At 36.7% G+C, this 26,478-nt stretch overlaps 1 protein-coding gene across 1 annotated transcript in view; it reads left to right on the forward strand.

Annotated features, from left to right (window-relative positions):
- Positions 1–4,420: 4,420 nt before the first annotated feature.
- WDR72 (WD repeat domain 72) overlaps positions 4,421–26,478 on the forward strand; it is a gene marked incomplete at its 3' end in the record, with an annotated part of 35,008 nt that continues 12,950 nt past the window's right edge. Inside the window, exons 1-12 of the mRNA XM_010292053.1 lie at positions 4,421–4,573; positions 5,652–5,758; positions 8,889–8,967; positions 11,932–12,106; positions 12,669–12,745; positions 14,593–14,712; positions 16,676–16,821; positions 17,179–17,275; positions 20,232–20,373; positions 20,833–21,078; positions 21,605–21,825; positions 23,162–23,357. Coding sequence (XP_010290355.1) covers positions 4,421–4,573; positions 5,652–5,758; positions 8,889–8,967; positions 11,932–12,106; positions 12,669–12,745; positions 14,593–14,712; positions 16,676–16,821; positions 17,179–17,275; positions 20,232–20,373; positions 20,833–21,078; positions 21,605–21,825; positions 23,162–23,357 — 1,759 coding nt within the window. The remainder of the gene's footprint in view (positions 4,574–5,651; positions 5,759–8,888; positions 8,968–11,931; positions 12,107–12,668; positions 12,746–14,592; positions 14,713–16,675; positions 16,822–17,178; positions 17,276–20,231; positions 20,374–20,832; positions 21,079–21,604; positions 21,826–23,161; positions 23,358–26,478) is intronic.

Raw genomic sequence — 26,478 nt, forward strand, 5'->3', positions numbered from 1 at the left:
TCTACTGAGTTCGTGACCAGTCCCAGTCAAAAAAGCCGAGTGAGGAAAAGCCCTTGCATTAATAGGTGCTTAGAAAGGCATTCAAGGTCAGACCTCCTGCTCTCTGGCCCTTTAAAGCTTTTGACTAGACTTTTAAATACTTCACAGCTTCTGTAGAATAAAAGGTGGTGTACCCCAGCTTTCCAAATGAAACTTGAATACTGTATAAATGGTCTGAAGTAGTACAGCCAAGGTCCTTGAAGCTGTGCAAATTGGTATAATTTCCCAAGTTAGCAGAGGTTTGTGGTGTGGTTTCAGTGTGAAAAGTGCTCATAGAACTAGACAGGATGGTAGAGATGTGACAAGTTAGTGGTGGGATGAACTGGTATGGTTTTAACTAAAAACAAAGTTGAGGTTTTTTTGTTTTGTTTTACAGTGATGAGGGAGTTCTTTTTGGTAGTGTGATCATAAGGGCAGGACAAATGAAGTTTATTAGGTTGTAAGCAGGGAGAAATGGGGAGCAGGACCGAGGAACTTGATTTAAAGTTGAATTACGGGTTAATACTGCAAATCAGACGTACTTGAGTGGGCAGAGCTGGAGGAATTTGACATGTGCTGATAAGGTACGTGCAGCTCAGATATGCCTTGGGCAATATGTGACTGTGGAAACAATTTTTACCTTTTTAAAGGAAGGGTCTGATAAATATCTGTTGATTTTTATTTTAAAAAGTGTTCTCTAGGTGCCATCAGCATCACTACATAGCTTTCATAAAGCTAAATATTGTGAGACAAAATGTGGATATGTGCATGTGAGTACGCAGTATTTCTAGGGCAGTCATGGTATTCTTAGAAGCAAAGCTTTTGTGCAAAATTCTTATTGTGTGCATCAATATATCTTAATTCAAAACAAAAGTTAACCAAGAAGCAAGTGAAAAAAGTTAAGGACTGTTATATTAACACAGAAGTTCACATACCTTCTGTTCTCTATTTCTCTTACACTTCAGTTGTAATATAGAGGAAAAAGTACAAAATGTTCTTGTAACGTTTCAGTCTAAGTTAATTCTGATATATAACCAATGTTTTGTCCATAGCTGTTTATTAGTTCATGACACTCGTGGAGATCTTTAACAAATGTGTGCAAATAGATCATCTATACATTAGCAAATTCTATAAATTTGTTTAGTTTTTAATTTCTGTTGATTGTCTTTCTGAATTCTGTTACTCATCACTTTCTCAGCAGTAAGTCTTTTGCTAAGAATATTGATCTTGATTCTATGCTGCATTTACAAGAAAATGTAATTCATGACTTCATATTCATTGCAGCACAAACCTGAATGCTGCTGCCTTATGGTGTTTTACACTAATTGAACACTCCCGTGGCACAAGTATAAATGACTACATGATATGCAAAAAACCACATTTTAAAGACTCAGGATTTGGCTTACCAAACTGTTAACTTGGCAGCCACCATTTTATAAACCCTATGAAAAAGGATGAATTTTCTTTGCTTACCTGATACCTAAAAGTGTATCATTAGAGTTTGGGTGGACCAACTTTCACTTCCAGGCATAAACTGGAAGGGAAAAGGACTTCAGCATTCACCAGTGAGCCTAATACTTCATATGACTAAGGGATCTAAAAAATAAGTTTTATAAAAATAAAATTCTAAAGCTGGGATGAATAACACCTCTCAGTATTTTGTGATATGCACTCAAAGAGCTTTAAAATGAAACTAAATGTCATTTAGCCTAATAAACTCATGACAATTAATTTTCTCTTGGATTCCTTTTCCTCTGCCTTTGACGTTATGGCTTAGGTTGTATGGTGGGACCTTCATACTTTGCCATACCAATCTTTTCAGCCCTCTTTTTCAGTAGTAACTGAGCCTTTCATCTCATATTCTTGCCAGGAAGCAAGACCATTCCTCCAGTTCTGTGTAACTTAAGGCTTTTATTAGTAGTAATAAAGCTACCTCTTGTCTGTGTCACTGTTTTCCGCTGCTTCTGTGCTGGATTTAGTGATGGTTTATATTACAGTTTCTTTAAACATAGCGTAGAAGCCTGCTGCTGTGCTCCACTTGTGCCCTGTGGTCTTTTTGAATCATAACAGGAACTGCTATTCATGTCACTTTGCATCATTCCTGTATTACTTCCTTTGGCTGGCTGTTATCTGCTACCATGCATTTTGTTCTACCCAGTTCCTGTCTCTTCCCACAAGATTTCAGCTTTACAGTCATGCCTTTTGGCTGACCTCTCCCAACTACACTGTTCTAGCACCTTGTTACTGGCACCTTTGCTAAGGATGTGCTAAGGGTTGTGTTGTCTCCCCTTTCGCCAGGACAAATAGGAGCACACCTTCTCTGAAAGATGAATTTTGCATAGTGGCTACAAAGTGACTGCTCTGACGTGTCTCTTCAATGGTATTATTCTCTTTGCTTAAAAAGTAGGTGACACAGAATATTTTGAAAAGACTATTTAAAATATTTGTTTATTTAAGTGACCTATGACAATGGTGCATCTGAAGAGCTTAAAATATGTTTCTTCTTGTTTCCTCGTGCTTGGGAATAACATGTTGAAGTATACAAACATTTTTGACATTGCTCAATATCTGTCAGCTGTCTGTCCATCGCCTGCATGCTGGTGATAGTCAAAACTGCCATTAGTAAAGTTTAAGGTAATTTTAGTTTTCAGAGGAGTTGCTTCACAGGCACATGTCAGCTTCATACCCTTCTCCATCCCTGACAATAGTTAGAAGCGTTATCCAATCTTCTGGCATTTTCTCCAGAAAGCTGAAAGGGAAGGGAGGTAAACAGAGGTGCCTCACAAACATCTGTTCAGGCTTTGTGGAAAAATGAAGGAGAGCAGAATCACCATAGGATGCAAAGGAGGAGTGCTGGAGGCTGTTGTATACTTAAGTTAATAATTTGGGAGTTTTGATACAGCTGGCTTGTATACATGGAAATTGTTTGTATTTGGGCCAAGGTAGACACTGGCAGCTTAGTGTAGGGCTCTTGCATGTAAAGACAAAGGCTGAAGGTATTGCTTATTGGTGTCTGTTTTTAGCAATCAACTTTTTCACATAAGTTGACCCAAAGGAGACATATTTGTTGGGTCTGTTACTCAATCCCCTGAAAAGTCTTAACCACAGGACAAATACGATTTTTTTTAACATGACTTGACTGTTTAAGTACTAAATTATTTACAGTCAGGTACATACTGTGTTTTCATTTTGAAGGTATCATTGGGAATACTCTAGAAATATGTCAGACACATATGAACATGGAATTTGAACAGCAATGTGACAGAAGGCTTGAGGTGATGGAGAAAGCAGTTTTCTCAAAGCTTTTGTTTGAAGCAAAACAAGTACAGAATCCAGCTAGGAAGCAGAGGTGGCTTTAAAAGGACCATGCATCAAATTAAAAAAAAACCAAAAAACAAACAAACAAAAAAAAACACCAAAAAAACCAAAAACACCCCACCAAACCAAAAAAGCCCCAAAAAAGCAAAGCAGAACTTTTAATAAGGAGGATTTTAGGACGTTTTGTAAATACTGGTGTTGGAACAGACACGGAAATAGTTTCCTGGAAATGCAGTTCATAAGAATCTATATTGAATTAACTAATGACCAGTAGTCATTTTGGACAATTCCATTAAATCAAATTTTTGCAGTAGTGACTAAAATCTATTGTATGGTAGTTCTTTTGGACTGGGGACTCACGAGTTGAGCAGCAGAGTCTGTTAGTTCTTACTGTTTCCCAGCTTGCAACTTGGCCTCCACCTTTCTTTTGGGTCTTACTTCTAGGAGATGCCACTGAATGATTGAGGATATAGTGCCTTACTGTCCTGGGCCACATTTCTTTTCATCTCTGACCCACCACCTGTTCTTTCCTTCCTGCCCTATTATCTTTTTCTCTTGCCCTATCCTCCTAAGAACCAGACTCCTTGACAGCCTGCTCCCGTGCCACCTCCATGCTCCAGCAGTTAGCTGCTGAGAATGAGCTGTACTGCTGGTTGGAGACAATAGGGGAGGTGGGTATACTCCACCGACCAAATTAGGAGGAAGACAGAGTGGTGTGGGCCCAGCAGAGCTAAGCCAGGGTGTGTGGGGCAGCACATGACTCCTGTTCCTGACAATTCAGCATTGTGGTAGTACTGGTCCCTGGTAACCCTGATCCTGTTTCATACTGCCTAGATTTAACGTAGTGGCACATCACTGTCCTGCTGCATATTTAAGCTATTAGTGGATAGCTGTCCTAATGAAAATGTTACTGTGATGTTGGCAACAGCTAGAAAATTTTTCAGTGCTTCATCAAATATTTTTTGAAGCAGTATTTTTGTAGCTCCACTTTTCAGGTGCCGATTAAATTGCCTTTCAAAAGCTGTTTTTTCTTACATTTCATGTTGCTTAGAATCATTGTGACTTCTGTTTTCAGGTGCTGACTATGAAGGTATCAGTACAGGCTGTGGCAGTGTGGGGGAAAATAGCTCCCTCTCACAGCATCACTGCTATTATGATTACAGATGACCAGCAGACTATAGTTACGGGAAGCCAAGAAGGACAAATATGTCTCTGGGATCTTTCATCAGAATTAAAGGTTAGTGTGTGCTGTACTATAGTCTGCTGAGTGTTATCTTTTATTATTAACAATGGGATTATCCAGACTTGCACTTACTTAGATTAAGTTTGAAAGACAGTGTGATACTTGTTATAGTAAACTCCTGAAGCAAAAAGTATTGAAATGCCTATATGAGCAACTAGTTATTTGCAGACTTCGGAAAATTTTTCGTAGTTTATCATGATTTGTGGATTGTAATTTGAGGTTGTGTGCTGTGAGTAATGACAGCAAGTAAGCATTCATGATTCCTGTCTTGTAATGTCTTTTTCTCTTTTCTTTTTTTTTTTTAAATCAATTGCTGAGCACAGCCTGTCATTTAAGGAAAAAATATCTATTTATAAAACCAGAGCTCTCTACCAGATTAACAATGGAAAAAATTGTAGAAAGATGGCGGAAGTAAGATGAAATATATCTTTTTGGTATAATTAAGCTGCAAACCTCCTGGCATATTATTGCTGTTGTTTTGACTATTTTATGTTTTCTTGAGAATGGAACTGAGTCAAAGCAGTTCCATTTTTGTGTTCTTGCATTCCTAGAACTATGGCTCTATTCTTTTTGGATTTGGCTGCCCCATTTGTGCTCAAATATAGCTTGAAACTTTAGTGTGTAGTTTTATGGGGCTACCTTTTCCCATTAAGAACTTTGCATGCAGTGAAGCTAATCAAAGTGATTACTTAAACATGTTGTATGAAACACATGCTTAAGAGCTTTGCTGTATCAATTCCCTACTTCACTCTGCCACTTTTGCTGCATGCTCTAGGGTGAAGGCCAGAGATATTTTGCACATTGCCTGTTATATAACACTTGATGCTCCATGAATTCTTCAGAAGGTGCAATTTTTAGACTACAATGAACACAAAGACTGTACTTTATGCAAACTGCATAATCCATCCCTGTCTTTGTACATTCCAGAAACATGACTGAAGAATGTAAGAACAAAGCAGACTGACAATTACTCATTAATAACATCTACAAGTAGTATTCTCTAGCTTTTAGATTTCCTTAGTTTATACAGAAAATATTATGTTTAAGTTAAACCATTGTGTTGTTCTCCTAGATTTCATCTAAAGAAATTCTCTTTGGCCATACTGCTTCTGTAACTTGCTTGGCAAAAGCAAGAGAGTTTGAGAAACAGCCATTTGTAGTAAGTGCTACAGAAAATGGGTAGGTAACTGAATATTCAATTATTAATTTCTTGAATCATGAAATGTATGGCAGGTGTAGGTCAGATTCTGCATTTGCCAGAAGGCTTTTAATCCACTTCTTCCATGATATGAAAACGATTACAGCTACTTAGGATAATTACTGTATTGCTTATATACAATAGTCTAACTAAGAGCTCATTTCTTGGACAACAGAACATTTTGACAGATTCAGGTATCCAGTTTGTAGTCAGGAGAATGAATTGTTCAGAGGGTCAGCTAGGCCCCATTTAGAGGGAGAATAACGGACAATTTGAGGGAATCAGAAGCATTTTAATATCATGGTGCTTTTTTCTGTTCCTTCCTGGGCTCAGTCTTGAGAATTGAGTTGGTAATAGAGCCTGATGTACTCTGATCCAGGTTATGCTTGCTCAGTGAGCATGTATGGAAGCACCGAAAAGACTGCCCTTGAATAAAAGGCATATATATTCCTTGTCTTTGTTTAAATCCAACTTGCTATTTTGTGGTATGTTGTTTTAGAGGCTCCTGAATTTTCAGCTTTTCTCCTATGTGTTTGTTGTGACTTGGCCCATCACCTGAGTCAAACTAATTTCTGTAGTTCTGCTAGGTTAGCATTCAAGAAGGTTTTTTTCTTTCTGAATATTTACTACTCTTTTCAGCTGGGGTCTGAAGCCCATCTGTTCAGTGTTACAGCTGTTGAAAGTAGTTAGGGCTAGCTTAAGGGCTTTCCCTAAAGAATTGTGTCTTGCTGCTTAATGATATTCACCTCTCATTTTGGGTTCATCTTTTCCCATTAATAGGACAGCTCTGTTAAAACTTCTTCCGATGAAGATTTCCTGTCAGTTGCCCTTCTTCAAGCTACACCTTCCAGCACCTTAAGACTACTACTTTCTTACTGAGGGGTGGCTTTATCCTTTCCAGCTGCTAGGATCTGTGATTCTTTCACTCAGTCACGAGTATACAATAAAGGGATAACCTGAACAAACTGGTTCCAGTTTCTTAATCTTCAAAGGCTAGACTGCCCCACTGGACAGATAGTGGTAAACAGTTTTGGTTGTTATGTACAGAAAGGAGGGTGAGAAGTCTACAATACTAGATTTGTATTGGTCTCCTACAATTGTACTCAAGGGTTCAGGGATGAAACTATTTTTCATCTTAATTCTGAAGCTGTGTTAGTGCAGTACTGTTCCCAGATCATACTGGGAGAAAAGACACTGAATTTCCAAAAAGCTGGGGTGAAAAACGTTAAGGAACAAATTAGGTTTTTGCTATAGATAGACCATACAGAAAGATGTTCACATCCTAAAGGTTCTGCCTCTGAAGGGGTCATCAGGCTTGCTTGGAATGTGTATAGCTAGGACTAAATAGCCTTCTGGCCCCTTTAAATGTTCACTTTTACCAAATTACTGCTGACTTCTCATCTGTATTACATAAGGATAAAGCATCCATCACTGATCCCTGGAAGGCTGCAACATGAAGTTGAGTTAATTGCAAATAGGAAGCCTCATCTTCAGGAGATGCAGGGTTTGTCGAACTGCATTTTCTGGCTTGTGAATCATTCACTTCTGCCGCTTCCAAGCTTCCATCTCCTTGTAGTGAGGGTGGAGGAAATTGTATGGCAGATGATGCTCTCCCCATATCCCACTTCAGAATCTCTTAAGTGTTTATGTAACTGACTTATCCCAGAACAATGAGTATTGAACAGGATTTTTGTACTTTTTATATGGAAATCTATAAATGAATCCATAATGATTGAGAAGTTCTCACTGATGTCCTGTGCATGCATATAGCATATGCTGTAGGACAGGTTTATCAACATGTGGTATCACTTGCTCCTTGTTATCACACAGTCAATTAAATGCAACATGCAGAAGCTAAAGTTACATTCTGGTCTCATTTGCGCATGTTTGCCTGTATGTATTAACTGTACTGCTTTAGCTACCCTACTGGGATTGTCATTCTGATACAACCAAGGAGAAACTCGCTGCTTAGAGTTGTTTAACACACAGAATAAGCTTTCTGTTTAAGTTATGATTTTTGGTCTACCAACTGGGACACTATACTACAGATGTGTAGATTTTGCTGTTCTTGCCCAGCTGAAAAATATTAATTAAGTAATATTTTTTTGGTCTACCAACTTGGACACTATGCTACAGATGTGTAGATTTTGCTGCTCTTGCCCAGCTGAAAAATATAAATTAAGTAGTAATATTTTTAAATTATCATAAAATGTGCAAGTGTGTAGATTAAAATGTAAAACACTAAATAGTATTTCTGATATAATAGAATATTTTTACCAATGTGTTCTTTAAGTCCTCACACAGAAAATGTCTTAGAATGTAATTTCAGAAATCATAACATGATTGTTTCAACTGTGGAAATAATGCTTCCTGTTTAAATAAAATCTAAAAGCATCTAAATTTGACATTCAGTTGCTGAGCTATGATGACATACCTCTTAACCTCATTTACAACATTTAATTTGATTGTCTTTCTCTTGTACTCTAGTCCCATAGCATGTTGAATAACGTCTAGATGAGGAAGACTGGCTAACACTTCCTTCTCAAACTTGAGCCTTAATTATAATCAAGTGCAGCTAGAATGTTTCACAGACATTTAGGTTGTCAAGAGGGAAGTGCTGTATCAATAACAGATATCAGGAATAACCTCATGGTGGCACTGTTTCTTCTTAACTGAAGTTGCGGTTCGTCTCAAGAACTGGAGTCTGATGCGGCAGAAGATGCCTTATGTTTTTCAAAATGTGTGGTTTAAGTTCAGTGAAATGAATAATTTTTGAGAGGATGTAGTTCCAACGACAGATAGTTACGGTGACACGTTGGCGAGCTGTAATGGCAGTATACCTACAATTTGTTGTAGACCAGAGTTGGCCTTAAAGTCAGGTTTGCTGCAAGGCAGTAGGGTGTAATTACAAAACCAAAAAGAAACAGATACTGTATGTCATCCCCAGCTAATGATGATAACATTTTCTTACCCAGTAATCTGTAACAAAAAGCCACATATAAATGACCAGACTGCACTTAAGTACAGCACTAAAGAAAAAATGGTGGCACAAAACTATTCCAGCCAATTGAGTGGAAATGACAGACAATAATATAAAGTTATCTTTGGCAGGGAGATGTGTGTTTGGAATGTCACTAGTGGACAGTGCATTGAGAACACAAAACTTCCTTATAGGCATACAGCAATCTATGTAAGTATAGCAACTTTTCATGGAATATCTCTGTTCATTACAAGAGGATTTTTGCTTTATTAACGATATTTTTCAGAAAAATAGAATTTTTAATGTGTAGCTCATAAAATACTTAATAGGAGGAAAAACTGTTGCAATAGAAATAGTTTTATATCTGTTATTTTTTCCTTTTTTGACTCCCTTCTAAGAAAAGAACTGTTTTTAAGACAGAAATGTGTGGAATGCAGTATCAATGAACTTATTGTAAAGTTTGGGCACCAGGTAACAAAGTGAAACTCTCTTAATCTTTACTCTTGTCCTGTGTTAAAATTGCATGGAAACTTTGAGTTTAATGCTGGTTTTTGGATGACTCATTTTAGAAGTACAAGCAATCTAGCCAAACTTCATGAGACAGTCTGCTGAAGATCTTATTTTTAAACATTTGAAAGGTTTTGATGCCTAACTGCCAACATCCAAAAGACTGTTCTGCCCCACTTCCAAAAATACACTTTCATTCATTGCAGAATTTGGGATAGATCACTTATTTTCAGAGGCCAAATTGCTTTAAATATTGCTTCAGATAATTTCAAGTGTCTGCTTTGAACTCTTTCCAGGTACACTAAGTATCTAAATGTTGGAGTGTGAGGGAGTGTTTGAAATACATGTGTGTATATGATTGAAGAGCAGCACGTATGGATTTGATTCAGATTTGATTTGATTCAGAGAAATGGTTTATTTCTGGATATATGAGGAGAAGATGATTAAAATGCTGTTTTTCTTTGGTGAGGAAGTCTAGGGTGGAACTAAGTCTCCAAATGATGAAAGTCTCAGGCCTCATGTGACTCAAAGTATGGCCAAATTCAGAATCCAAATGTTTTCAAAACTTCTAGAAGAAGCGCTGGTTTTCATGACACTGTTTTGGTTGACAGGATTCATTCATACACAGTAGTTGATGATAAATGGAAGAGAAAAAGCTTGGGTAAATTACCAAATAAAAACTACAGAAGAATAGCTTCTTAATATATACTTTTATATGTGTGTGTGTATGTATGTTTAAAAGATTATAGACTGTTAAGTTATTCTTCTGTAATTTTTATTTGTGTATATGTTTAATGCATCAACACATATTCTTTTTAAATATGTATGTATATACACACACATGACAATTCCTCAGTTACAATGTAATAGAAGTGCCGTATGATCTGCTTTGTGCTATTGCTTAATTAGATTTTAATAGTTAAAGTTATGGAGGAGTTCTGCAGAGAAGTAAACAGATCTGCATTGTGGAGGTTTTTATGGAGATCGGAGGCAGAATCTTGATTCTTATCTCTCAGGTAGGAGAAGAAAATACTTTTAGAAAATTGTTACTTCTCTATTAGAAATTAGCCAAGTCTGATTTTGCTAAATAATTATTTTTGTTCAATAACTTGGGCAAGATGGCTAAAGGAAAACAGGAATATCTAACAAGAAAACTTTCTTTGGAAAAACAATAGATGTCGCTAGGATGAGAAACTGTTCTTAAAATGCGACCTTCAGATATTAGTAATAAATTGATCTTTTTTGTGAGGGTTTTTGGGGGGTTGGGGTGGTTTTTTGTGGTGGGTTTTTGATTTTGTTTTAGGTGCTGGTGTTCCATGGGGAATGATTGCTTGTGGCATAATAGTACCTGAGAGTGTAATTTCCTACAGAATGTTATTGTCTAGGAGGTTTAGTGCACACTGAATTTGATAACATCACTATTTAAAAATGTTGCTTTATTTTTAGTTAATGTTGTAATAGGTTTTAATTAAACAACTAACCTATCTGGTCTAGTAGGTTCCTTTTGTTCAATGTAGATGATTCAGCTATAGATGGCAGATGTCAAGCAGTGCAAACTACATATTTGCCATCTGAAATGAAGTTTAACACCAGGGTCAACTCTTAACTCTGTGTGGATCTTAACCAGTGAGCGATTTTCTCAGGACTGACTGACTGTGGAAATCTTCCAGTTCAAGCCTAATTTAAGAGTAATTTAAGTAATTACAACTGGTTCCTACTGCTAACCATTTCGGCCTCTGATCATTCATATCTGTGCTAATACTTATCCTATTACCAGTTATTTATGCTTCTTTTGTTTTCACACTTCCAACTAGTTAACTGATTGACCGAGAATTATTATCGAAGCAATACTGAGTGTACAGAGAAGTTGCAGTAAATGAGGCACAATTTTGTGGGTTTATCTGGTGTTTTCCTCTGACTACGTGGTTGTTCCCTTAAGGGTACTATTTACTTGTAAATTCCATTTGACATGACTGCTTATATGCATTTACAGCAATTAGGTGTATTTGTACAATTCCATATAGATATTACACAAAGTGCAAATGTCCTTGCACATATAAAACACCTAGCAAAAAAAGAGATCTTCATAGTCACTCTGCACCTCTGTCAACTCTGTTCCTTAGTGCTTTGCTATGTGTCTGTTTTTGGTTTTCTTTGTGATTGTTAAGAAAGAATGAATCTTCTGAACACTGGGGCATTTAGTGTCATGGAGTAGAAATTCTTCCTGGAAAATAATGTGAATTTCATCATGAACCTTCTGCATTTTCACCTGATTTTTTCATTTTTATGTGCCACTTAATAACTGGAACTTTATCAGGTGTTTAGAGAGAAATGAGGCCTCTCAGAGAAACAAGTTCCAAGCTGTTTAGCAATTTATAATGAAAATTAACACCTCGATTGCTTAAAAAAATCGTAATATTTAGGCAGGGCAGATACTGCTTTTAATATGAAGCACCTCTTACTAAGCTGTATGCCATAAAATTTACAAATGTAAGCAAAATGCTTGTGTCACTAGCAAAACTGTGTATGGTCTCACCTGTGCAGTAGATTTTTTTATAATGCTACAAGTGTTGTTTACAATTCAAAGTATGACATGGTTAATGTGAAAAATATGCATGCACATTTGTGTAGTTCTGTATGTTGACTCTCTTCTTTCCACTTGTACAGTATTACCATTGCTCGTTCCGAATGACAGGCGAAGGCTGGCTACTTTGTTGTGGAGAATATCAAGATGTTCTTATTATTGATGCTAAGAGTTTGGGTGTTCTTCACACTTTATCATCATCTCTGTCTTCTGATTGGATAAATTGTATGTGTATTGTACACTCTGCAAGAATTCAAGGTATATATTGTTGATCTATTGATGTAGGCCAGTTAAATAGTGATAAAATATTTCTGTATAGATAGTACAACCGTACTAGATTTAATAATCTAATCGTGTTTTACAGAGCTGTTATGTACAAGATGTTAACATTTTCACTGACAGCACCAAAGAAGGTGTTTTTATTATTCCTACTGTTGGTCATGTTTCATTTAATATGTTTCTTAGAGACAGACAAGCAGCCTCCACACTGGTTGTAAGCAGCTCATTTCTTGGATATACATACAGATTGATGTTGTAACATCAGGGAAATTAAGGGCACAAAACCACTATTCTATGCCTTCTATTGAAATATAGATGATTAGACAAAATAACTATTCACTATTTGCTTGCATGTTTTGTATTTCTGTATAGCAATTAGTTATTTTTATGTAAAATTAATATTTAATCTAAACAGTGTCTTGCAGAATCCTTATTTTAGTGCTATATAGAGCATCAGTGTCTATGCCAAGGTTACCTTTTGGTGTTAGGCACTGTTTGACCTTGGTTTGAAGTTGACTATATTGCTGTTAACTTTTCACAGAAGACTCATTGGTTGCAGTGTCTGTAACTGGAGTTCTTAAAGTGTGGGACCTGTCTTTGTCTTTGAATAGCATACAGGTCAGTTTGTATGAGGTGAGCAATTTGAACAATAACGTGACAGTAGTAATATTCTCAAGTAAAGGATACATTGAAGCAGAATATGAATGAATTTGAATCTTCTGGATATGTATTTAACAGAATTGATTAATTTTGTCAAAAAATTCTGAAAACACACCCTCATATTGCTATTTAAAATTAGTTGGGCCATTGGACAGCTTTTGCCTTGACAACTGCAGCGTCTTTTGCCCAGGCTTCATGTCTTCCCATATTCCATGATGCTGAAGTTATAATGCTTTCTTTTTGTCCTGATAATGTCACTCCATTCTTTGAACACTTTCACCCCTTCCTTTAAACTCAAAGCTCTTCAAAAGTGGCCTTTGTACTCCCTCTTCATCCTTGTTACTTTCTTCAAAATGGTCCTTTAGACTTTTTTTATCTCTCCCTGCCTCCCACGATGCTGTCCTCTCTTGGAAAAGACTCTTGCTGTGTCAAGTGCCCTATTTCTCCATCTTCAAACTCACTTACGCTGTGCAAATTTTCTGTGGTAATATTCTCAGCAGCTGTCACTTGACAGCACTTGACATGCACAAGTGTTAGAATTGGAATACAATGTTTTGTGTTTGAATTAAACTGAGAGCTAGATTCACAGAGGGACTTCAGTATTACAGCTACGTACTATGAATCATCAACAGAAACGGCAAAATGTCAACAATCTTCTCTGAACATCGGTAGTACATTACTGCCTCGCTCGACAAACTGCAGAGGATGCCACAGCACTATTTATTAATGGGTAGAATCAAGTTCCTCAGAGTCTGTCAAGTTTGATACCAGTGTTTTTGTGATGTGTTTTTGGGTTATCTGCAGTGTTTGGGGGTGGTGGGGTGGTGGTGTATTTTCAACATTCCTAGGGCAAAAGATAGTGTCATGCGGTAGAAATTCTGGGGGCTGTAACAACAGATTACAGACATCAGAGAAGCATATATGGTATGGTGCCATCTTTTTACTGCCTGGGACCTCCTTTTGTGAAGGGAGGAGTGGAGTTGTTAACAATCCAGCTACTTCATATGTTTAAGAGCAGTATTTTAAGAAATATTGTTGGATTTAATTGGAATTAATTGGAGCTGCAAGATGTAGTGAGGTAATGGTTTGCAGCTTGACAGCATTCCACTCCATGACCAGCATACCACTTCTTTGAGGAGTTTTGATACTGGTGGTATATTTCAAAACAGAAAACATCAGTTTTCAGTGACTTAATCAATAATTAATAAAAATAATTCCAATATGATAATTTTGAGCGTGATGGCCTTGATAATTCCCATATTCACACAAAAAGGGTGAAAATACATATATTTTTTTAAACCATCTGTACATTCAGCAATACAAAGCTAAGAAAATAAATTAATTTTCCACTAATTTTAGAGGTGTTAAGGTCAAACAAGACATGACAACAGCATATGTCTCAGACTGTCCTGGTTGCAACAAGGATGAGTGGGAAAGCGGAATATTCATCAGCCATTCTGAATCTGGTACCTTCAGTTTACAAGTTATAGCTATTTTTTGACTGAAGAATACTTAGCAGATATTCATTACAGTAGATTCTATCTGTGACCTGCCTTGAGTCCTTCTCCATATTCGTTAACATTTAAATGAGATCAAGTTCTGAGCCATGGTGAATGTCTTCTGTTTACATGGTACTTGTGAAACTTGCTGTCTTCCTATCTCATTGTAATTAAGAATTATATGTTGGTTTGCATTTTGAAAGTGTATGTTAACAAAAGTATTTTCAGTGGTTTGTTTCTAGGTATCTGAGCTTTTCCTTTTAGGATAGAATAACTCTCATGGCTTTTTTCTTCTGTGCTGTAAAGGAGAGACAAAGTGTATGTGAGAAGGATTCAAAATCTCTGGACTGTATAAATTGTCAAGCAGTAAGATTTTGTACTTACACGGAAAGGCTCCTTCTAGTTGTGTCCTCCACATGCTGGCAGGTACATTGTTGAGCATTGTACTTTAATTTTGTTAATTATTTTTGAAAAGCTGATGTGATTTGTTTTTTTATGTGCAGGTACTCTTTTTTTCTCCTCAGCTTAAAGAAAACATGTTTACTAATTGTCAAATATAATAGTGTGCTGTATCCCTTCTCTGCTTTTCTTAACTGCCTGACTGAGATGAAGTGTTTATTTTTTAATGTATTTCTGCTTTAAAAGTTTAACATTAAATTGGCTGGGTAGAAAGGGGATTACTTTAAGTGTTAGCTAGTTTTAGAGCACTGGGTGCATTCTAGTCCCCTCCACAGTGCATTTCAAAAGGAGACAAAGATGCACAAAAGATGCACTGTTTAAGTATGACAGAAGTAATCACAGTTGGTAAGTCCTTGGTAACCAGGGTCCTTTGTTCCATCAGGGCCAATAGCCTGGGTTCCACTAGTAGAAGCCAGCAAAACTAAAGACCCCAGACGATATCACTTTTTCTTGTAGCTGTAAGAAAATAAATGCATCCTGCAGTTCCTGCAACTATTATTAGTTTATTTTAAGATGGAGTTAAACTGAACTTTGTTGTAAAAAGTCTGTGTTTCTTTTTCCCAGTGTTATAACATTCTTTTCAAAATAATCCTGAACTATTAGTGCAACATATGTACCTGCCCCGCATAGCACGGGGGGGGGGGGGGGGGGGACATTTCGGGGGGGGGGGGGGGCGGCAGACATTTCATATACACCTGAGTCAACTTTTGAATAATACAGTTGTAGGGTATTCTTGAGATTTCTCTTGGGCTATGTTAAAAAGTTTGTACAAAAGCATTTATAAAGAAGTTCCATGTATAGAGTGGATAGGCTTTTCATGGGGTGGGGGGGGTGGAATCTCTGTAAGATGCATTGTTTTCTATTAATTTCTATACTGTTTTTCCACAAGAAGTGTACATTTCTTGTAATATCTCCATTATGCATTTGAATACTTGTATTTTACTGCTTAAAGTAGTGTTATAGATACATAAGTCATGTTGCATTTTCAACCTGTATGTTTCAATGGATATACAGCTTTAAAATCGAGTTGATGATGATGATATTATTGCTTAATTCGAAAAGTATGTGATAGGTAGCATAGGAGAGATTGACATGTGTGTTTAGAGTGGCTCCTTAACCTGCTTGTGCAAATTAGCTAATGAATAGAGATTAGCTACAAATAATTCATAGAAATACCCTTTCTGAAATCTATTTCCTCACACTGCTGGAATAAATCATAAAAATGTGGCTATGAATAGTCTCTCCATGAGGCCACTAGGAACATGAACAAGCAGACAATATCCTAGGTTGCCCTAGCCATATCCTGTTTTGGCTTAAAATGGTAAGGTCAGAGGAAGCAAACAAGTCATATAATTATTTTTTTTTACTAGCTCTAGAAATGGGAGAGAGAAGAATTCTTGCAAGCAAAGGGGATTACATGTTCTTTGTTTTCAGTTAATTTGCAAGAAAGAAGAATCTCTATTGCTCCCCAAAGAAGAAAAGGTCTGCCTTTTTAAGATATGTGCTGTGATTATGCCAGCAGATAATTTTTTTTAAAGAGTACAGATGGAAGCATTTATAGCTTCTATCAAAGTCTTCGATGTCATATTTATGTGCTAAATTCTTTACCTATTTGAAATTAATAGTCCAGTAAATATTAATAATGAATGCAAGGCAAAACAAAGTAAATCCTACCCAAAATCCCTTAATATAACAGAAGGTTCTAATGCTGCTTTTTTTATTGTCACTTTCTTTATCTGTGAGATATACGTTTTGATTCTGACTTTGCAGTAGTTTGATAGTACGAAAACTGTTTGGCTTTAAAAGAGGTAGTCAAACTACAAAGAGTCAAGTAAATGTTCTACTTACTGGTCATTGCTCCAAACCAGCTTGAATTAAAATGAATGTGCCAATACTGTTTGTTTATATTTTATTGTTTTTCTGCGCTTAGGTCTATGATTACTGTGATTTCTCCTTGCTTTGTACTGAGTTCTGTAAAAGTGGTCAGTGCTTTGCTGGTGGAGAAGTACTAGCAGCTTACAGACTTATCATCTGGACAGAAGATGGCCACAGTTACATCTACCAGCTGCTGAACAGGTGGGCTCAGATGGGAAATTCACACAAAAAGTTCAGGTACAAGATGAACTTTGGAAGGTTTATTATGGAAAATCTCTGCATGTTGCAAATGATCAAAAACCAGAACAAAACCACTTTGGCACTCAAAGATTTACCCTGAGTTTGACAGCCCTCAGTCTTTGTTTGACACAGCAGGGGACACAGGAATGAGATTAGCCATGTAGAACTTGGGCAGCTGGTGCTGTGATTTCAAAAAGTCACTTTGTAATTACTTATTCAGTAACTTTTAATTGAACTTGTGTATCTTGGTTGTTGCTGTTCTGCTTTCTAAAAAACATGACTTTCAAAAGCTGCTTTTTTTTTTTCCAAATTATGCAGTGGGCTTTCTAAAAGCGTATATCCTGCTGATGGGAAGGTGCTGAAAGAAACTGTTTATCCTCATTTACTCTGCTTTACTGGTGTGAAGGAGAATAAGGTAAATTCATAAATGTTTACAGTGAGCTTCAAAAGTTCATTCCTTATTTGTTTGCAATTACTGGAATGATCATCAAAAAATTGTTGAATTCATCAACAGATTTAATTGTTCTATGGAAACAATGAGTAAGACTTATTCGTTCATTTTAAAATTTTTATTTGCAAACTTGGAAATGCTCGTAGCATATTTTTGTCTTAAATTCTGGCAATACTTTTCACAGGAAAAAATTACTGTATTGTCAGCTATAGATAGGCTAATTGTTGGAGTGATTTTTTTTTTTCTAATTTCAGTGAAAAAAAGCAAGTGTTCTTAAGTTAAAGGTGGTCTAAAATAACTTTAGAAGCTTTTTTTCCAAATCTGTAAGAAAACCTAAAAAAGGAAACAACAAAGAAGCTAACCCCCAAGCAAAATGCAAGCACATTGCTTAGTTATTTTTTTATTAAGAAATATATGCATGTTTCAGTGTAACTACATAAATAAGTTGTTTCCCATGTGCATCCGTCCTAAATTAAAGGGGTTCGAGTCTGTGGCATTTTATCCAGAATACTTTTATCTTGAGCCTTCAGAGGCATAATCATATGCCTGACTTGCTTGCACTGAGAACAGACTGACAGTACCCACAGTGCATAAAATTAGACACATGTGACTCTCTTCAGAACTGTGGTCTCTGCTTGAAGAAGCTTCTATGGTTCAGAAAATGGGAAGCTAAAAAAGTAGGTGATCTTTATACTTCTGACTGAGAATTTAAGTTTAGTAGAGCATGTCACACCAATTTCACATTTAAAAGTTACTGCTTAGTCAAAGTAGCTCAAGAGGACTCCGCAATCTTGAAAAACCCGCATCCTGACTCACTTTTTGAATAGTGCTTTGTGTGACCACAAAGAAATAGGTAAGGAAAAATAGTTGATTTCAATAGTAAAAGATTGATTAGAATTGGGAAGGGGCGGGGGGCGGCGGGCAGAATCTTTGGCAGGGGTTCTTATTTGGCAAAAATGGAACCAAAATAAATATAACAGATTTTTCTGTGTAGATTTGGTTCTGGTTTTGTTGCTAAGTCTTATTGCTAATACTGTTTTTGAAATAGCAATTGTTGGAAGATGTGGATTTAATTCCTGCCTGCAGTTGCATTAGTTTGGTTGATGTGTATTTGCATGAAAACTCAAGCAGGTCTTCAAATAATTTCTGAAGATGTGCAGAGGAGACATATTTTTATTTGTACCTGACTAGAAAAACTGTCAAATGCATACCTATGTGAGGTTTTTCTAGTGTGTTTTTTTCTTTCTGTTGACAACTAAAGGCTCTTAGAAAGCATTCTTGTTGCATACTCTTGTGAAGCCTGACAGATTTAATTTTCAGTTGAAGGGCAATAGCACAAGCCATTCAGCTTTTCCCCCAAATGCTGTGATCTAAAATCAGATAGGATAACTGCTGAAGGATGCTAAAAGGTCAGATATTGTGAGGGACAGTAAATAGCTAAAACACATAGATTAGCAAATAATAGGGTTACAGTGATGGTAAGAAGCTCATATGTGCTCCCCCTAAAACATACGCATTTTTTAAATAATGTCCCCTTCCCTTTTCTAATATTTCTGCTCTAATGTTTACCTTACTATCTGAATAACTTTCGTAGCAGATTTGTGAGACAACAAAACTGCCTACATGGTGAGCTGTTTTGATCTCCGTTCCTAGATTATAAGCTGAACTATATTACAGTACAGTTGCTTATTGTGGAATTTACTCCCAAACTTCAATGTTGTAAATAAAATATATCCAACATATGGGGATGTTACATAAATGTCTTGAAGGAGCAGAGTCGAGCTGTGTCTGCACTACCTAGGTAAAGGTAATGTGTGGAACAAAACGGTTTGCACTGATGACCCTTCATCCACACTATCTACAGTACAGGGTGTGGGTTTGTTTGGTGGTGTTTTTTGTGTGTGCTCCTGCACGCATCTCCCAGTTTACTTTCATGCAAAAAGAATCCTGATTAGGAGCTCCAAGACAGGTCCACAATGAAAACCTAAGCATTCACTTCCAAAGTACACACCTGGTGTAAACTCAAACATACTAATGTAGACATACCTGGAGATTCCTGATTTTCTTGACTTTTGCAAGGGGTTTGAGCAACTAGCAGCATAGATGCCACGCTTGTTTTTAATACTTCGTTATTTGAGAATTAAGTTAATGTAACAACTGAACAGGATGTTCTCGGTAAGTCACTAGTAGTTATCACATAATTTGGGTGTTACTGCTGTGGTGATATTATCTGTGGTGTTATACCTACCAGCAAAGAAAACCTACAGACTTCTAGTCTTCATGGGATAATGAAAACATGGTGTTTGAGATAAATATACTGCAATAAATTTTGGCACTGACTAATTAAAACTAGGTAGATGTCAGTAAGTCTTTTATGAATGATATTATACCTCTGTAGTATCTAACTTTTTCCATATGACTGAATGGTGGTGTTATAGACTATTACCTATCTATGTTAAAAGAGTGGTTCTTACATTTCATTATTTGTAGTAATTTAAGCTGTCATGATTGAAGCTTTACTGAATTGGTTTTGATGTGAAGATTATAAATGTTCCACTGAATTTTTTTTCAGCCTGATCTTGGTGCTTATGCTGCCTTTTTTTATATGCTGGTGATACTGTTGATAGATTCTCCATTTAGAGACAGTAAACCTAGGGAGCCCTCCCATTCCAGTTTTCCATTTGGGATATAGGCTTAGCCAAGGATACTGGCAAAGCAGAGGTAATCTTTGAGGGGCTTGCACTTGGTAGAGTAGACATGATCTGAGCCAAACTTAGTGACAGGTGAGGGTTCAACCATTATTTGTTTTATGTTTCTAGAGCTTTTGATGTAAAAAACCCCTTTGAATTTGCAGTTAATTATAATAGTATTTTACCAGCTCTTTCGTATCAGAATATTGACATACTGTTATTTTTGGCAGAGTTTTCCTTTTGTCATGGGCTTCATGAATGAAAGAAAGGAGCCTTTCTATAAGGTTCTTTTTTCTGGTGAAGCTTCAGGAAGGATCACTTTGTGGCATGTTCCTGATGTCCCTGTGTCAACTTTTGATGGTTTGCCAAAAGGTTTGCCAATTCTGTGCTCTTGATACCATCTTTTTAATTATGTCTTTCAGTCAATTTGGATGAGAACTTAAATTCTCATGAAAATATTTTTGCACTAGAAAGTGATGCTTATTCATTCATTGTGTGACGATTGCCTGTAGTTAGGAGCAAGACACTAACAAAGATGACTGTCTAGAAATTCTTCATGGTACTGAACAAATAAATGTTCCTGTTTCCTTACCATCTGCCCATAAATGTTTCTCTATCAAATGTCTGAAAAGGATTTAGTGAGATGTGATCTAGTGTTGGAATAGTAACTGCTGACTTTCCATCGCTAGGCTGCAGAAATGAATAAGTTAGGGGAAGTGATGAAGAGATTAAAATGTATTTTTTGCTTTGTTTAGATTTTTATTTTGTTTTGAATTAAAAAAAAAAAAAAAAAAAATTCCTGACTCTCTCTCCCCTTCCCCTCCCCCCCAGAGATCCCAATTACAGCAGTGTGGACTATTCAGGATAATTTTGATAAACACCACTCGATGTCAGAGGGCATTATTGATCATCTTTGTGCATCTAAAGGTGGAATTGGAAATGCAGTTGTCAGTTCCTCTGTATACATACCCACTCTTGATAAACTCGTGTGTGGATGTGAAAATGGGAAGATTTTTGTAACACTAGGTTTAAAAACTGCAAGAGCAAGACTTTTAGAAAACCTATCTTTGCTGAAAGGTAAGTTTTAAAAATTTTGTCCAAGTTCATTTCAGTCAAGACTGCATACTTCTGGCATACCCTCCAGTGATCCCTGTAAAAATTGTCTGAAAAATAGGGGTTAGGGATTTAATGAGGAAAATGAATGATGACGATCTTCTTTCTACTTCTGTGGCTGATCTATCAGATCACAACTTAGTACTACCGAGGTGCTTTGCACTGTTGGGAGTCCTGGAATAGCTGTGGGCATGGAATCACCTGGAAATGAGATACGTGGGATGTCACGATATGGGCAATAGTCATCTTTGTCACTTTTCCTCTAAAAGATCATTCTGATGAAGGAATGAAAAAAGGTACATCTCAGTAGATGAAGCTCAGAGTGCAGAGCTTTGTCCTCAGTTTTAAGAATGTGTCCAAAATTCTTTGATCCCATGAAGGATTGTTGTATTTAGTCTTTTGAATCTCCTGACTTTTAGAAAATATACTGTAAAATATGGAACCTCTATTCTTAAAGAACAGAAATAATTTATGTACTGTCTTGTTTCAGATAATCTACCCTATAAGGTTCTGAATGGTCATAGCAGCAGAGTCACTTGTTTACTTTATCCACATGATAAATCAGTAAGATTTGATCCGCACTGGCTGTTATCGGGGGGGCAGGATTCTGTCGTGATCTGCTGGGATATATTTACTGGAGGTATCTTGCATCAATTTAGTCTGCAGTCTGGTCCAGTGACTGAGCTCTTGCGATCTCCAGAAAACTATAGAGTAAGTTAAAGCACAATAAATGATGTTTCAAAAAAAAGAAAAAAGTATCTCTACGTACATATGTATGTGTGTATATGTGTGAGGAAAAAACTATCTGGAAACACTTTTATCTTGCAGCACTTTAACCTTAACTTATATTCACTTAATTGTCTTGTTTGAAAATTGCTTTTAATTTCAGGGGGTTTATTTCTTGTTAGTTTGTAATTTCAGAAAAATAATCCTAAACTAATAACATATTAAATTAGAGCTTTTAATATTCTATTCACTGTTTTTAATATCATGATTGTCAATGTAGGTGTTAATCTGATTATCTTCTAATCTGTGAAGCTAAAAAACGTAATCAGTAGGGCTGGAGGTTTGAACATAGTAAGGAAAGATTTAGACCAAAAGTATTTTAATCTAAATGCGTATGCTTGATTTTGGTTTCTGACACATCCTTGTGGTCCTTTGCATGTATGCGTTTGCGTTTTACAAGATTTAGAATAATTTCGTACGTTTTTCTTGAAGTGAATTTTGAAGTAAAAATTTAGCAGACTCACTTTACTGAATGCTCTATGAAATTCTGTCCTCGTTGTATTCCATGGGGCTGGGATTGCATATTTTTCTTCCTTGGAAAGCCTTTGAAGACACATGTGATACTTACGGTTGACTCAGTTCACTCACATGTCAACATTACGTAGTCTAAAAGATGTTTTGCAATGGCATAAGTTCTTAGCTCCTGTAAGGCTGACTTTAGCTCTTCTTCTGGAAGCTAGGTAGGATTTAATACCTGCTTGGATGGTGTTTCAGTTCTCTTTACAGGGCTGAATTTTTCCATGGGCTGAATTCCTTAGTGTGTCACCAAACATTACTGGTGAGGAAGGGAAGGCTTTGCAGAATTGGATCCATATAATGTGAAATGAAATTGTACCATAACCCCATTTTTTGTTAGAAATACATTGCCTTGGCTTTTGTGTCATAAGACTTGACATAATTTTGTATCACATGAACAGCAGTTTGGTTTAAGGTAATTTTTTTACTACTTTCTCTTCTTGGACAACTGTTCCTGTATATTTGGTTATATAATCACTGCTTTGATAGGCTAAGCATTGTGAATAAATGGTATTTAAAATCGGGGTTTTTTAGTTGAAAAATTAGAGGAAAGTGTATGCTTTCCTGTCAGGACATCAGTTGTTTGTATATCTAGCCTGTTAAAACCAAGTTGGAGATGTTGGCTGAAATAAAACACTTTCTAAAATGAGTATGTTCTGGGAAAGAACTGGACAACTTTTACCAGACTTGTTAAAATGATGTGGCTAGTTGCAGTGTTGAAACTGAGGTTCTTTCTGTTTTGCAGTTAAAAGATCACAGCATAGTGTGCTGTGTGTGCAGTGATCACTCAGTAGCAATTCTACACCTTCAGAAGAGAGTATGTCTCTTACATGCCAGAAAGCATCTGTTTCCTGTGAAGAAGATAAAATTTGACCCTGTTGAAAATCTGCTAATTGTGGGATGTGAAGATGATTCAGTTTATATTTGGGAAATTGAAACAGGTAATAACAGAGAGGGGTTTTTTGTCCACTTTCCCTAAGTTTTGTTTTGTCTGTCATGTGGTGTTTTACAAACCTAATTTATAGAAGACCAAAGCAGAAATACTAACACATTGAATATGTTAATTAGAGAGCTTAAACACTTGTATAAACAAGCAAAAAATAAAATTTTCATATGGCTCAAGGTATGTCTCTAATAAAATACAATAGCTTTAGTCAGATCCTGACAATCATGATTAGCTGACATTGCAGTGAATTGAGTAGAATATTTCTGGAAGCTACAAATAAAATGTAAGTTATTTTCTGTAGTTATTAGGAAGAATGAAATTTTCAGTCCTAACAATCCCAAGTTAGAGCATGAAAGCTCTCCTTGCTTCAGCAAAACCATAACCTGAGAAACCTTTTGAGTTAACTGATAATCAGTTAATAGTGGAAGATAATTGCAAAGCTCACAACTGTGTAGCCAGGAAAACTAAAGCTGAGTGTTTCAGGTTTTAAACTGTAGGATTCCCAGGTGACTTGAGACTGTAATGCTGATTCACAAGGATGATGTTGTTTTTTATACTTTGACAGAACTCTTAGACACTGTAATGGTACTAGATATTACAACACAGTGTTTCCATGTGATTCAGAGTTGTGTGTCCTGGAAGGGAGGGGAAGTGTGTAATGAGTCTAGAACCACTGAAATGCACAGCATATTAATGCTGTATGAAAACATAGTTTTACTAATGTAACACTGAGACCATAATTTACTTTACAAGTTATTACACCACACTGTTTAGGCTCTCTGCTTTGAACAAAAAAATCCATTGTTTTAAAGAACAAAATATCTGCATTTAATGAAGGACTTGGCAAAATGACTACAGCATAAATACAAGCCTGTTGTGTTAGTAAGCTATTTAATATTGTTAAGCTATGGGCATAGGAAATGCCTTCTGGTAATTACTTTTTCCCCAAATGTACTGAGTTGCTTATTTAAATAAAAAGGCTTAGAATAGAACTACAGTTCAATTTAATTTTTGAATTCTAGAACTGAACTATAGTCAGTTTTATGCTGGTATTTTTCTACAGCTATTCAAAAATATGAAGTTCTCTTCTGAAGTTCTCATATTTTTGCCTTGTATTTTGAGATTTAAAAATTCTTTAAAATATTTTTGTTCAAAAACACCAATAAAAATTAAAAAGGGAAGGTGTGGTCTTACGGGACTATTAGACTGTATATAGTGTTGTACTTATTTTTCTTTGTCATGTTGCTGAGTGACTATATGATGGTTTTGCTTAAAATTTTAGCTTTATTTGCGCTGGTAGGAAAAACAATATAAGGTCAAATTTTCAAAAGTAAATACTAGAGTGCCCTAACTCGGAGTCTAAACTTGTTATCCGGCTTTTATTTGTTGTCTCCTGCTTAACTTTAAATTCTATTTTCTCGTAGATATCTAAGACTCTTCTTAACTGTGTTCCGCTATTTATGTAGATACATGATATTACAGTTTTCAGTGTGTTTTCTCCAGTCAAGATGGGGCATGGGTTCTACCCTTTTGCTCAATCCTTGTTCTGGAAGGTTTTGGGATCCTTCTTGCTGTCTTGTCATTCTTCTAATACCTTCATTTTACTAGTCACTGTCAGCACATCTGCAATATTGCAAATTGTTACATCCCTCTCCTCTTTTCTCCTTCCTGTAAAAGGAAGAATGTTTCCTCTCTGTGTTCTTTTCTGTTGCTAAATGTATTACTAGAGCTCATGGTTATTTCCCCCCCGTGATGGCAGCATGCGCTTTGTCTATGCAAATAGTATTTCTGTTAACAGTAAAAGCTGTAAGCTATATCTGCCCCATACTTTAGCATAAAGTAAATAAAACAGCAAAATGAGAAGTTAATTTGATTCTTCTCGTTGCCTGACTGCTTGTCTTGTAACAATTGCCAGAAAGTCACCTTTACTGGTGGTTAGACTATTAAAGGTAGAATGGAAAGATAGTGTAGTCAATCCCTGTGGTAACTAAGAGAAATGAGAGCAGGCATCTAAATGTTCAGCAATCATTAATAAAGACACATGTTTTTATGGAGAATTTTGTCAAGATGCTAGCAGTCTCTAGCTGTTCTATCTACATCTTTGTTGCTCTTAAAACTAATGTTGAAAACAGTTGAGAAATTTAGGTGGGGGAAATCTTGATATAGAATATTTTCTTTTATTTCACATCTGAAAAGGACATTTCTCAAAAACATTTAACTGTAGGTAGGCTGTTTCCTAAGTACATATCAATGTGTGACACATCCTTGAAGGTCGTTATATGTCATTATATGTTTATTAGCATTTCTACTATTAGCATAGTAGAGTCATCTAGTTGAGCTATGGATGTTGTCTGTCTGGACTTCTGTAAGGCCTTTGACATGGTCCCCCGCAATGTCCTTCTCTCTAAATTGGAGAGAGATGGATTTGATGGATGGAGTGTTCCGTGGATGAGGAAAGGGTTGGATGGTCACATCCAGAGGGTAGTGGTCAAAGGCTCAATGTCCACATGTAGATTGTTGATGAGCAGTGTGCCTCAGGGGCCTGTGCTGGGACCAGTACTGTTAAATATCTTCATCAATGACATACACAGTGGGATTGAGTGCACCCTCAGCAAGTTTGCAGACAACACCAAGCTGAGTGGTGTGGTTGTCATGCCTGAGGGATTGGATGTCTATCCAGATGGACCTGGACAAGCTCAAGGAATGGGCCCATGTGAACCTCATGAGGTAGAACAAGGCCAAGTGCAGAGTCCTGCACCTGGTTCGGGGCAACCTCTGGTATCAGTAGAGGCTGGGGGATGAAGGGATGGAGAGCAGCCCTCCCAAGAAAGACTTGTGGTTACTGGTGGATGAAAAGCTGGACATGAGCCAGTAATGTGCACTCGCAGCCTAGAAGACCAACTGTATCCTGGGCTGTGTCAAAAGAAGCATGGCCAGCAGGTCAAGGGAGGTGATTCTGCCCTTCTACTCTGCTCTGGTGAGACCCCACCTGGACTACTGCATCCAGCTCTGGAGCCCTCAGCAGAGGAAAGACATGGAAAGAAACACTTGAGAAAAGACAGTTTCACGTGTGGTGGTACAGAAGGCCAGCTCTGCACTGCTCAGAAAGGTATCTT

This window comes from Phaethon lepturus, unplaced genomic scaffold, assembly GCF_000687285.1.
Source record: "Phaethon lepturus isolate BGI_N335 unplaced genomic scaffold, ASM68728v1 scaffold54697, whole genome shotgun sequence".
NCBI classification, from domain to species: Eukaryota; Metazoa; Chordata; class Aves; order Phaethontiformes; family Phaethontidae; genus Phaethon; species Phaethon lepturus.